Below are 11,749 nucleotides of genomic sequence, written 5' to 3'. Positions count from 1 at the left end.
GAGTAAATGCATGAATGTACCTCTTGAAAATATGTCAGCAAGGACCACTGAAGATAGAGTACACCATAAAAGAAAATCAGGACTGTGCTCCCAATGGTAATAGAGTAGCTGTTTTGTCGATGTGTCAGGGTGAGGAAAACTACCATATTCTGTATCATTACCAAGAAAGTTTTAGAGTAGTAGACCCAAGAATGTAGGACCAAATGAATCATCTCTTTTTCTCCAAGCTACTTGATGATTGCACACAAAGTTGAACCATGAAGCTTTGAGTTAATAATTATAATAAACAAACAAACAAATGTGCTCTGAGCTAATTTAACTCTCTATTGACCTCTAGGCGACACTTGGTTTCAAAATGGCCTCCCTTGCTGCAGCAAATGCAGAATTTGGCTTCGACTTATTCAGAGAGATGGATTGTAGTCAAGCAAATGGAAATGTATTCTTCTCTTCCCTGAGCATCTTCACTGCTCTGACCCTAATCCGTCTGGGTGCTCGAGGTGACTGTGCACGTCAGATTGACAAGGTTAGTGTTGCCTATTCTAATCAATCCTGGGAATGAACTGTCTTCTCCAGGAAAATATTTCATGATAAGTGCTGGGCTTCACTTCCAGTCCTTGGTTTTCACTTGGGAGAAAGCAGAAATAAATCTTGGCATGCTTTTACTCAACAGACTGCTTCTCAAGAGTCCTTTAACTTTGATAGCTACTATAGCAGTATCTGGACATCTTGGTGGGATGTAAATTCTTTTTTGAGGGCCACCAGATTAATAGACACAGCTATGATAGAACTTGACAGTGTCCCAGATTTGTTTTGTTTTGTTCATAGTGCTAGGTATGGGACCTTCACACTTGCTAGACAAGTGCTCAACCACAACCTGTTGTCCCAATTTAAACATAGATTACGTGGACACAAGTGACAGTCACAGGCATCTAGTTAATGGAAGGCTACCTCAACAGTATTTGCCATCACCACCTTCTTCGCCACTTTCAGAAAGTGCTTATTAATATATCCTTGTACACAGCTCTAAAGAGCTATAGTCAAGATTTTCTTCTGTTCTTCCAAGAAATCTTCATAGAAATTTACCCACCCAACAGAACTTATCTTGCCAGGCCCAGCTGTTTCCACAGACTCAGAAGCCATACTTTTTGATCCCAGTTATACCTATTATTTTAGTCCAGTACTGTTGAGGGTTGTCTCTGTATGTCTTTAAACTGCAATGATTTTCTCCATCTCTGCATAACTCAATGAGCCTGCTGCAAGTGGGCAGCCGAGTGAAGTGCTGTCAGTTTATTAGGAGACATAGGAACGTATGTTGTATAGTAGACAGCTGAGATGGCAGAGGGTCATACAAGGCAACATCAGTGACAACTAGTTTTTGGTGACATTGTTAACTAAAACCTCTGGAACAAGCCCACTTCTATTATTATAAAGCATAATTTTATTTGGTATTCTCAATAACACGCTGAAATATCATTATGATCTTGGTTTTAATGGGATTATCAAGCCAACTGTGTGGTGACAGATGCCAGACCTACGACTCACACTCTGGCCTTTGAAAGTAAGGTTTCTTGAGCTCTGCCCTGGTAAACTGAAAAGGCCATTGTCTGCCTGGAGCTTTCTTTCTGCCGCATCATCTTTCACTCTCATGTATGAAGTTCTATAGTTTCTGCTGTCATGATAGTCCACAAGAAACATGAGAAGAAAACATCAACTACAGTCACAAATACTCACACAAAGTCTTAGTCCTTCATGACGTGCCGATTTGGAAAATAGCCTCCAGCATCAGTCTTACCCCTGCTAACTCCTCTGTAGAGCATATTTTCCTTGGCAGTATGGAGCACACATTTACATTTCAGGTGAACTCGGGTTTGATCAATGGAGTCACAATTTATGACTTCCTTGCCTGTGTCTTTAAAAGGCACTTTCAAGGAACCAATGGTCGTTTTTCTTTGGATGCTCAAAGTATCACAGTTTAGTTGTATTCGCCTTTATTGTTTTCTTATTCTTTGAAATCCTTGTCTTGTGTATGTTCTTGCTTGTAAATGTAGGCATACGTAAGCCACGGCATGTGTACGGAGGTCAGGGGATAACCTGAGATACTGCTCCCCGCTTTCCATTCGTTTGAGATGGGATCTCTTGTTTGTTTCCTCCATACAATGCTTGGTCAGCTAGCTGCAAGCTTCCAGAAATCCTCCTGTCTCTACATTTCAGCTCCCTGGAGAAATGTTAGGACTCTAGACTTGTCAGTTTCTGAACCCCAGTTTTATGTGAGTTCTGGAGATTCACATTCAAGTTCTATTGTTTGTATGGTGAGTGCATTACCCAGTGAGCCACCTCCCCGGCCCAGTGTTGCTGCTGTCTGTAACAGTGGAAACAACTGAGGTCAATCCCTTGGTTTTAGTAATCCCTTCCTCAAACCATAAAACTTATTTGCGTCCTGATATGTTTTGCTGTGATTGACATTGTTTACAAAGTTGTATATTTTGCCTCATAGTTTTCACTTGGCTCTGATATTTATCTTCCTATCTACCCCAACACAGAAGAGCAAGCATTTCTCTTCCCTTTGCTCCTCTCTCTCAAGCTAAATTACTATTCATTATGTCAGATTTGTATCTGTCTTAAACCGTGAATTTGGACTATAGTGTTATGTACAAGTTGTACAAACTCATGTTTCCTAAGATCCCATTGGGTTTTCCAAACAGCATTTAAAAATAACCACTGTAGTGTACATTCCTCCTGGAGCACTCTGTAAGGGAAACGGCAGTGTGGTGTTTGGCATGAGTACTTAGGTAGAAGCCGCAGGGAAACTACATCCATGGTTCACTCCTTCCCCAAAGCTTAACACAGGGATCTTGAAACTCACATGGCAGAGTTTTCAGTCCTTGTCATTATCTGAATTAACTTGGTAACTACTTTTTAAAGGGACAAAGAATCTCTGATCTCCTTTCATGTTCTTAAGAGGCTATGCCAGCATAAAAGTAGCATTTTAGGTGGAAAAACAATGTTTCCAGTGGGAAAAGGAAGAAATCGCCTTTTGATAAAGCCTTTGAAATTCTAGTATTTCTCTGTTTATCTCCATGCCCCTCTAGACATGGTAGTGTTGCTGTTGAACCACCATATTTGTATGTTCAGATAAAACATCTGTGTATCTAGTCCAAATTACAGTGCTCCAGATCTGCACAAACTAACTAGGATTGAATCAGCATAACTAAATGAGGATAAAAATGCAAGTAATAATATTAAACAGATTTAATTGCTAAAACTTTATTCAAAACTTAAGAGGAGTATCTTTTGAACACTTGTATAGTTTTCATAAGCTTAGCTCAACGAATACATTATTAGTAGTAAGACTGAGTCCTAACATTTCACCATGGAATTGTATTATTTTGTCTTATATTAGAATACTTAATAACAGTCTACTCACACTGGCTTTAGGATTCTTTTGTTATAGAGGAGAATTTTAAGAAGAGATGAATTGGCTTTACAATAAATGCTGACCAGATGACTCACTTCTCCTCTTCACATTATTGACTAGCTTCTCTTTACAAGGAATGGTCCAAATGCTAAAAGTTTAAAACTCTAAAAGAGCAGAAACCTGTCAGATTATACGTTACAATTCACACTCACATGAGCCTAAGACACTGTTAGCAGAGTTCTCAGAGCAGCGTGGTGGTCAAACCAGATGTCACCTCTAGTGTAATCTATCTTCACATTCTGAAGATCAAACTCTTCTCCCTGGGCCATTTCACAGAGCAGAGAACTGCCCCCCTTTTTTCTCTTAGACTTCTCTTTTTAGGAAAAAGGATAAAAAATATTCCTCAAGGTTAAAGTCAGTAGATACACATTGGAGTCTGTCTCTGTGCTTACACAGCTTTTCCTTTTGAGAAGCAAACTTGACTTATTTTCCCACACAAAAGGTACAAAGTCATGAGGACCAAACATTAATAATGAAACAAGATAGTCTGTGCTTTTTTTTTTCCTTCTTGGAAGTAGGAAAAACAAGCTATACCATGGACCAGGAAGTCCTTGTTGAAAATAGGCAGGCCATATTTTAAAGCCACAGAGTACCTGGCATATTCTGTCTTTAAATTTACTTTTTCTATTAGTGGCAAGAGACAACTACTGTATTTTCTATGCAACTGAAGATTTGTGTGTTTGGCCAAATCTGAATGGGAAAGGGAGTCTGAGGCTGCTTGTCTTTGCAGTGTACGGCTAGGGAGAAAAAAATACCAGAGTTACTGGGTGAAGCAGAAGCAGTCACCTTGGTATCTGCAGAGACCCACGTTGCAATCAGGATTGCAGTGGTCCCAAGCTGAGTCTGTAGAGCTGATCCATCATGCCCTAGCAGCCACCTACATTTTCATACCAGCTGTTGGAGGAGCAGAAGAGTCTTCAGCAGCCTCAGTGCTGTCTATTACGGTTCCATGACCAGTTACTGTGCTTGTAGGACATTTTTTTCCACCTCTGAGGAGAAAGAATGTTTTGTATTCTTGTTTTGTAATCTGTGCTTTATTCAAACCAACACTACAGTTCTATCATAGTGTTAGACAAAGAACCACAAACAACTCAACAAAGTTTCACTTTCATATTTTATCTTATCTGGATTGTTCTTTGTTATAAAAAATATAATAACTCAACTCAACTTAAAAATAAAATTTTAACTGTGAAACAATAATTATATATGTAAATATATTCATGGAACACAATGTGATTTATTGATCTATGCATATATTATAGAAAGATTAAATCAGACTAATTACCACATTCATCATTTCACCAAATTCTGTTGTTGTTTACTAGGTCCTCTCTACTTAGCATCAGTGGAGACATTTTCTGATAGACTTTTATGGTATATGCTCTTGAGGGTTAAGCTTTTACCATAGCAGTTTATTACACCTATAGATTTTAAGACAAGGAAACCTTAGTCCACCTAATTACTTAATCAGAATCATCCAAGGATCTGTGGCTCATAAGCCGTATAGATTCTAGTAAACATTTTTATATGCTTTACAACTGAGCATGTGATATATAATTGCTCACAGTTGAAACAAATTTCTCTTTCTGGGGAATTAAAGATGATCAAATGTACATTGTAATCTAGCAACAACTTGACCGCATAACAAAGTTTTCAACTGGGCATAAAATAGTAATTTTCTTGTCTTGTTCAATTATGAATATGATAGATTTCTATCCCAAATAAAGCCATTTAATATTAAAATTTCAAAAGTTTAGACACATAAGAATTTGCAATGCTCTGTAGACATAATCCTGAATTACAGGAAGAAAGTCTGAAAATCCCCCTTCTTCTGTCAGCAGCTACCAAAATGAGCCCTTGAATTAAGACTCCATAATAATCCAGAGGTAGGTTGTGGTAAGAATGGACACTGCAAAGATGATGGCTTTAAGAAAAGCTGCTCTAGAGATGAAGCAGTCATCATTCTATGCCTGCCACCACAGGGAGAGTCTCCATCAGTCGAAAATGTCCCTTACCAAATCAAAATCACATTTCATATAAAAATAGAACATTAGATTGATCAACACAAATGAATACCGGAAGTGAAGTTTTGTAGTACATCACTGGTGCAGGAGAGCATGTAGCTATGAAGACTAGGGAAAATGAGAACAGAAACCTGAGTTTCTGCACCTACAGGAAACTTATTGGGTAAAATAATAATATAGGCAAGTAATTTTACATTTGGTATTATTAATTCCTTGAACTGGGGTAAAGTGTGTGTGTTGAGAGTCTCATGACAGGAGCCAGGAGAGATGAGGAGTCAGTCCCTGACATGGTAGAGTTGATACTTTGTTTGAGGATATGACAAATACAAGTAAAACTTAATATTACTTCTTAAAGTGAAATTTGAAGACATGTAGAGATTATGGGTGATATAAAATGCTAATCGATTTTATGGTTCCAAAGTTAGTTTAAAAATGGGGAGAGGAGCCAGATTCTGGTAGGCAAGACTTAAGCAAACATTACATAAACCCGTAAATTGTTAACTTACTTAGTGAGCACTGACTCAAGTGCTTCAGCGAACCACCAAAGTGAAGCTTGGGTGTTCCAAAGGCCCCCAAATAACATGGTTTGTATGGTATGTATCTCTTGTACAGAGCCATGGTAGTAGTGTTTCAATGGACTGTATTGAAAACTATTGTGTATTACTTGCACCTCTGTTAGTAACCTTCTGTTGCTGTGACAAAAACACCAGGGAAAATTGATCTTTAAGGCACACAGGTATGTTTGGGTTCATGGTTTCAGAGGTTTTCATCTATAGTTGCTTGGCTGTTATTCACCTCACAGTTGCAAGAGATGAAACTGAGAAAACTGTCTCTTGTCAAACCCTTTTCCCAAGAATCCATGAAACCAGGATTCCAAAACTAGATTAGGCCATGGAGGGATTCAGAGCTTTAATGACCCAATCCTCTTTTACAATTCTCACCTCCGACCAGAGCTCAAGAGACTGAGCCTCCAACACACAAAACCTGGGGACTTTGGAGATAAAATATTTCAAAGCCCATGTACACACTGAACCTCCATGATCACATTTAGAGGAAAAAAACATCACAGCGAAATTTACCAAATTGATACAAATCCACAAATCATGGGTAATCTAAGATAAGTTAGTATGTTGAGCAGAAAAAAAAATGAAATAAAGATGAAAAGTAGAAGCCATTTTTTTTTTTTTTTTGCTTAAGACATTGATATTCATTTGGAATCGAGAGAAAAGTAAGCTCTAAGACACCAGTGACATTGAACTGACACTAGATGACTTTTTTTTTTCAGAAAAAAGGTTTGTTTTCAAAATCTCTTGCTAACTGATCTGATTCTGACTGGTTTTTTGTGTCATATCTGCAGACACTACACTTTAACACCCCATCAAGACAAGGAAACTCATCCAACAATCAGGTAAAGAGAACATATTCCTTACAAAATAAAAAAACAATCAGAAACTAAATGGGAGAAAATCCTGCATTTTGAATATGTTTTAATGCTTTCTAGTTTGTTAAAACAAAGGAATTTATTTCAAATCTCCCAAATTTCAAATACGGTTACATAAGAATATCAAATATAATTTTTATAGTTTAATTATTAATTTACCAATATTTTGTTTGTTTGCTAGATTGTAGTAAACTATTGATGATCAATCTTTCTCTTCTGTCCTTTATAGGTAAATTAATTTCTTGACTAATTAATTAGTATGTGTCTTGAACTAATTGATAGTGTCCTATTGCTAATCTCATTTCACTAAACTTTTTTCAGTTTGATCGCAGACAATATAATGAAGAAGGTTAAAGACACTGATAAGTATGAGGATTTGCTTGCTGTTTTTAAAGCAATATTTTCCAGTTCTTTTATAGAATAATATATTTTTATTTCATGTTAAGTGATAGTATGCACGTATGCAGTATGAAATTGAATTTGTATGCCTCTGTTTGATAACAGCCAAGACTGCAATATCAATTGAAAAGAGTTCTTGCTGACATAAACTCATCTCATAAGGATTATGAACTCAGCATTGCCAATGGAATTTTTGCAGAAAAAGTGTTTGACTTTCATAAGGTGAGTAAAATTGCATATCCCAGACAGACAGTTATATCCACTCTAGACTTGAATCTTGTGCAATCTACCATATGCATAATGTCTTCTACCTTCCTACAGGGCATGCAATGTTATTTTATTATTGTTGCTGCTGCTACGGTGTTCAAAATATCACCTTTCCGCCCAGTGAGCCCCCATATTCAGGATGGTTCAACTGATGGACAGACTACAAAGACAGAGGCCATTGTTAGCGTAGTGATGTTGAGCTGTAACAGGAAGTGGTAATGGGACTCACGGGGGAGTCTATTACTGCAGAGATGAGCTACTACTTCCTTTGAGATTCATGTCTATGAGACAGGTGTGATTCCCAGGAGTTGGCCCTGTTTGCCAGTTTGTTCTCAGTGAGGCTCCTCACTTTTCCTTCTAGTTATTGTCTTCAGTGATGTTGTTTTTACATGAGTTCTTCCCAAGGAGCTATAGCCAAATGAGGCCAGTCATTGCAGACATTGGCAGAGAAGAAGCTCAGATTTAACAAGGGTTATATAGGTCAGTTGACTAATATTTCTGAATGACATTGAGAATCAATGCATCATCACAGTACCTTGCCTACTGAAAGGCTATGAGATGCAAATTATACTCCCTAAACTACTGCACTGCCTTGGAACCTTCATTACTGTGATGATCAGAAGCTCTTCACTTGGTTAGGATGAGTAAGCACCCAGACTTCCCATATTTCTCTGGGAACGTGTCTCTCTTCTGTTTATCCACTCTTCACCCAACCATCCATAAAACTCTGTCTCTATGACATCACTGGGTAAATCTCCAGTATCTTTGCCAACTCTCTGTCTTCCACCCAACCATTACTGTTCCCTCTGACTCTCACCCACTCAAATTCTTTGCCCCTCCCCAGAACCACTCCCAAATCCTTTGGTATCCTGCCCATTAGGCAGTAATAGGCCACTCTTTATTTTTCCATCATTTCAACAATTTTCTATGAAGTTTAAAGAGAGTCACTCTGTGTGTTTATCATATTTGATTTTCTTAATCCCACCCAGATTGCTAACTCATTTAGCATTTAGGAAATGCTAAACTATTTGTCTACTATTTGTCTACTATGCTATTGTTTACAAGAGTTTCACCTGTACTTCTTTTTCCTGATTCTCAGTATGAAATGATACCGCAGCAAGAATTACATGAGGCACTGTGAAAGCAGATTTGATAGAGAACACAGAAAATAGGGAGACCACTCTTTAAATCAAAATGTAATTCTGACACTTTCCTCCCACAATGTCCTCCTCCTCACCCCTCCTATATCACCTCCCTCCAACCCTTACTTTGCTTCCCCTACTCTCAAGCTGATAGCATCTTTCTCTTTTATTATTATGGATACACACACACACATTTGTAACCAAAAATATATTTGTAACCAAATAATTGAATAACCAGAAAATACAAAAAATATATATACACATATACACACATGCATAATTTTTGTGTATACATGGTTTCAGAGCTGACCTGTTTACATTGGACAATCAATAAAGAGGCTAATCCATGGAAGAGGTTCATTTTCCTCTCTTGAGCCACCATTAATCATCCATTTTTTCCCCTAGGAGTGAACCCCTTCAAAAATGTTCCCTTCCAAGTTCCCATGCCTCCTGATACTGCCAGTGTTTTAATATTTTGATGTGGTCAAGATGGTTTCACAAAAGATTTCTTGGTTTTCTGGCTCTTACAGTCTTTCCACCCACTCCTTCTCGATTTTCTCCAAGCCGTAGATACAGAAGCTGTGATAGAGATGTTTCTGTTGGACTGGGCTTCCTGTAATCTAGTGATCTCTGTATTGCATCTAGTTGTGGTTTTCTGTGATAGCCCCCATTTGGAGTAAAGAGAAGCTTCTGTGAAGATGGTGGGTAAATACACTTATCTGTTGGTATAAGGATGTGATTTGTTATGTAGTTTGGACTATGCTGCTCTAGGAAAATGGTAGTAATAGATCCTTGTCTAATGTTGAGGACCTCTACTGAGGCATCTTACATCTTATTAGAAATGTCTTGGGTACCATCAACATGTGAGTGCCATTTATTGCTCCACTATGTATATATTGCCTTCTTGGTCATTAGCTTGACTCATAGGTGTTTCAAACATGTCAGCTTGCTTAATTTTTCTCTCCCTTGGCAGCTTACATAGTACAATCTGGATTGGTGAACATGAGGAAAGAAGCTTTCAGCTCAGATCCAGCTCGAATGATCTGAGTCCTGTGTCCTAAGTCTGTGATATCTCAGCAATAACAACCCACACTCAACTCCTGAGAGACAAACAAGACCGTATCAATAATTTATACAGTTTTAGGAGTCATTTTTATTAATCTGAGTAGCCATTCAAAAAGCAGTTTCTCATGATGAGTTGTGGGACTTTTGTTAGTCCATAGTATTTATGGGGAGCATTGTTAGCTCAAGTGACTTAACTAACATATATATACATATATACATATGTACATATATATGTGTGTGTGTCTATGTATTGTATATATGTGCATACATGTGTATATTATATGCATATTATGTATAGTTGTAGGCAAATATAAGATAATGTTTCAATGAGACTTTATCAAGCAACTTTGGTATTATTTCTCCTCTCAAACTTCTATAAGTATAGTTGGTTATTCCTGCTTTGCCTTTTATTTTTTTTATATTTTTATCAGTTCTTTGTTAGTTTTACATTATGTAAGCTAATCTCACTCATCTTCTCCTCCTTTTGTACCCTCTGTCCACCCTTGTAACCTTTTCCTCAAGAAACATAAACAATTTCATTGTGGAAGCTGCAGTGCATCACAATGTGTCCAACAGTATGTCTTTTTGTCCGCACTTCAAAGTCATTGAAATGACTTTGTTTGGTACAAGGCTTCTGGTTTCTGAGACTCTATCAATTCTGCAACCTCACTAGGACTACTCTCGGATATCCTGTTGTTGCCCTGTGTCACGGAAATCCTGAAGTTAGGGAAGTGTAAGACTAATCCCTTCAAGCACTCAAGCAGTTCATCAATGGTATAGATGTTGGGATGGGCCAATTTAAAGACCTGGATCTGGGTCTGAGAGGTATCTAAGCTGGTCAGCCCACTGACTCTCCAGTTTTCAACCTTGCTTGCAACCATTGCATCCTGGGCTAGCTCTACAGTTCTGCTCAGGAGTTCAGGGCCTACTCTACTGACTGTTGCAGCTGGTGAAGGATATAGCAAGTTCTCCCACTCTAACGATCCCAGGGCCAGCTCTTCCAACTGCCATAGGTGGCAAGGGATAAGAGAAATGACAAAGTTGTCAATCTTGTTCATGCCACTGCACAGCAGACAAGTTGTGGGGCCAGCTCTCTCATGCTAACATCTTGGGGCTGGTTTACTTGCAACCCCCACATCCAGGGTCAGCTCTATTGTGCTGCCTAGTTGTAAAGTAGGCTCTGCTATCCTGAACACTGCAGCAGGTGAGGAACAGGGCTGCTCCCCTGACTGTCACAGGTGGCAAGGGACAAGAGTTGGGAGGGTATCTGTACCTTACTCTTGCTGCTGAACAGAAGATAAATTGCAGGACCAGCTCTCCCAGGGTCACCTCTACTATGCTACCCAGGTGAGGAGCAGGGCCTGCTCACCCAAGTGGTGAAACAAGGGAGAAGCATAGCAAGCTTTCCAGCTCTCATAAACTCCAGGAGCAAGGTCTCCTGCCTTCTGGAGGTGGTGAGGAGTGAGGAAGGAGGGAGGGTTTCTTTTCTTTGTCCACCCTACCATTAGGAAGGTTAATGGTAGGGCTCATGGTAGGATGCTCATATCCTTGGGTTGGATCACCCTTAAGTCCTGCAGTGTGAAGTACCACTTTTCTAAGTACTACAGCTGTCCAAGAACAGGCTCAGCTCCCATGATTTCATATTCTCAGGGCCAGCCCTCCCAAGATGTGTATGTGATGGGTGGGGGCAATTCTGTATAGCCCCTAGACACAAACATGTCCCTAGGCTGGAGCCTTGAAGGATGTCCACATGGACTTTGTTGGTAACAGACCATGGACCATGCAAGACCATGGACCCAGACATGGACCCCAGTAGCAGCATAGGCCAGGACCCCACCATGGTCCCAGTTGCCATGACCAGCTAGGTACTCATGTCAGGCTGTTCTCAATCTCTCGAGTCAGCAGTTCTGCCTCTTCATTGTGCTCACATTCTTCT

General features: G+C 39.1%; 1 protein-coding gene across 2 annotated transcripts in view; it reads left to right on the top strand.

Moving 5' to 3' along the window:
- The first annotated feature begins 355 nt into the window (after positions 1-355).
- Serpinb7 (serpin family B member 7) overlaps positions 356-11,749 on the top strand; it is a 25,443-nt gene continuing 14,049 nt past the window's right edge. Inside the window, exons 1-3 of one of the 2 annotated variants that reach the window (XM_028775659.1) lie at positions 356-523; positions 6,857-6,907; positions 7,445-7,561. In XM_028775659.1, the coding sequence (XP_028631492.1) occupies positions 356-523; positions 6,857-6,907; positions 7,445-7,561 (336 nt within the window). The remainder of the gene's footprint in view (positions 524-6,856; positions 6,908-7,444; positions 7,562-11,749) is intronic. The other variant, XM_028775660.1, reaches the window with a different exon arrangement.

Source organism: Grammomys surdaster, unplaced genomic scaffold (assembly GCF_004785775.1).
Source record: "Grammomys surdaster isolate TR1022 unplaced genomic scaffold, NIH_TR_1.0 257, whole genome shotgun sequence".
Lineage (NCBI taxonomy): Eukaryota > Metazoa > Chordata > Mammalia > Rodentia > Muridae > Grammomys > Grammomys surdaster.
Note: the sequence above shows the minus strand (reverse complement) of the source record. Positions and strands in the feature narration are given on the sequence as shown.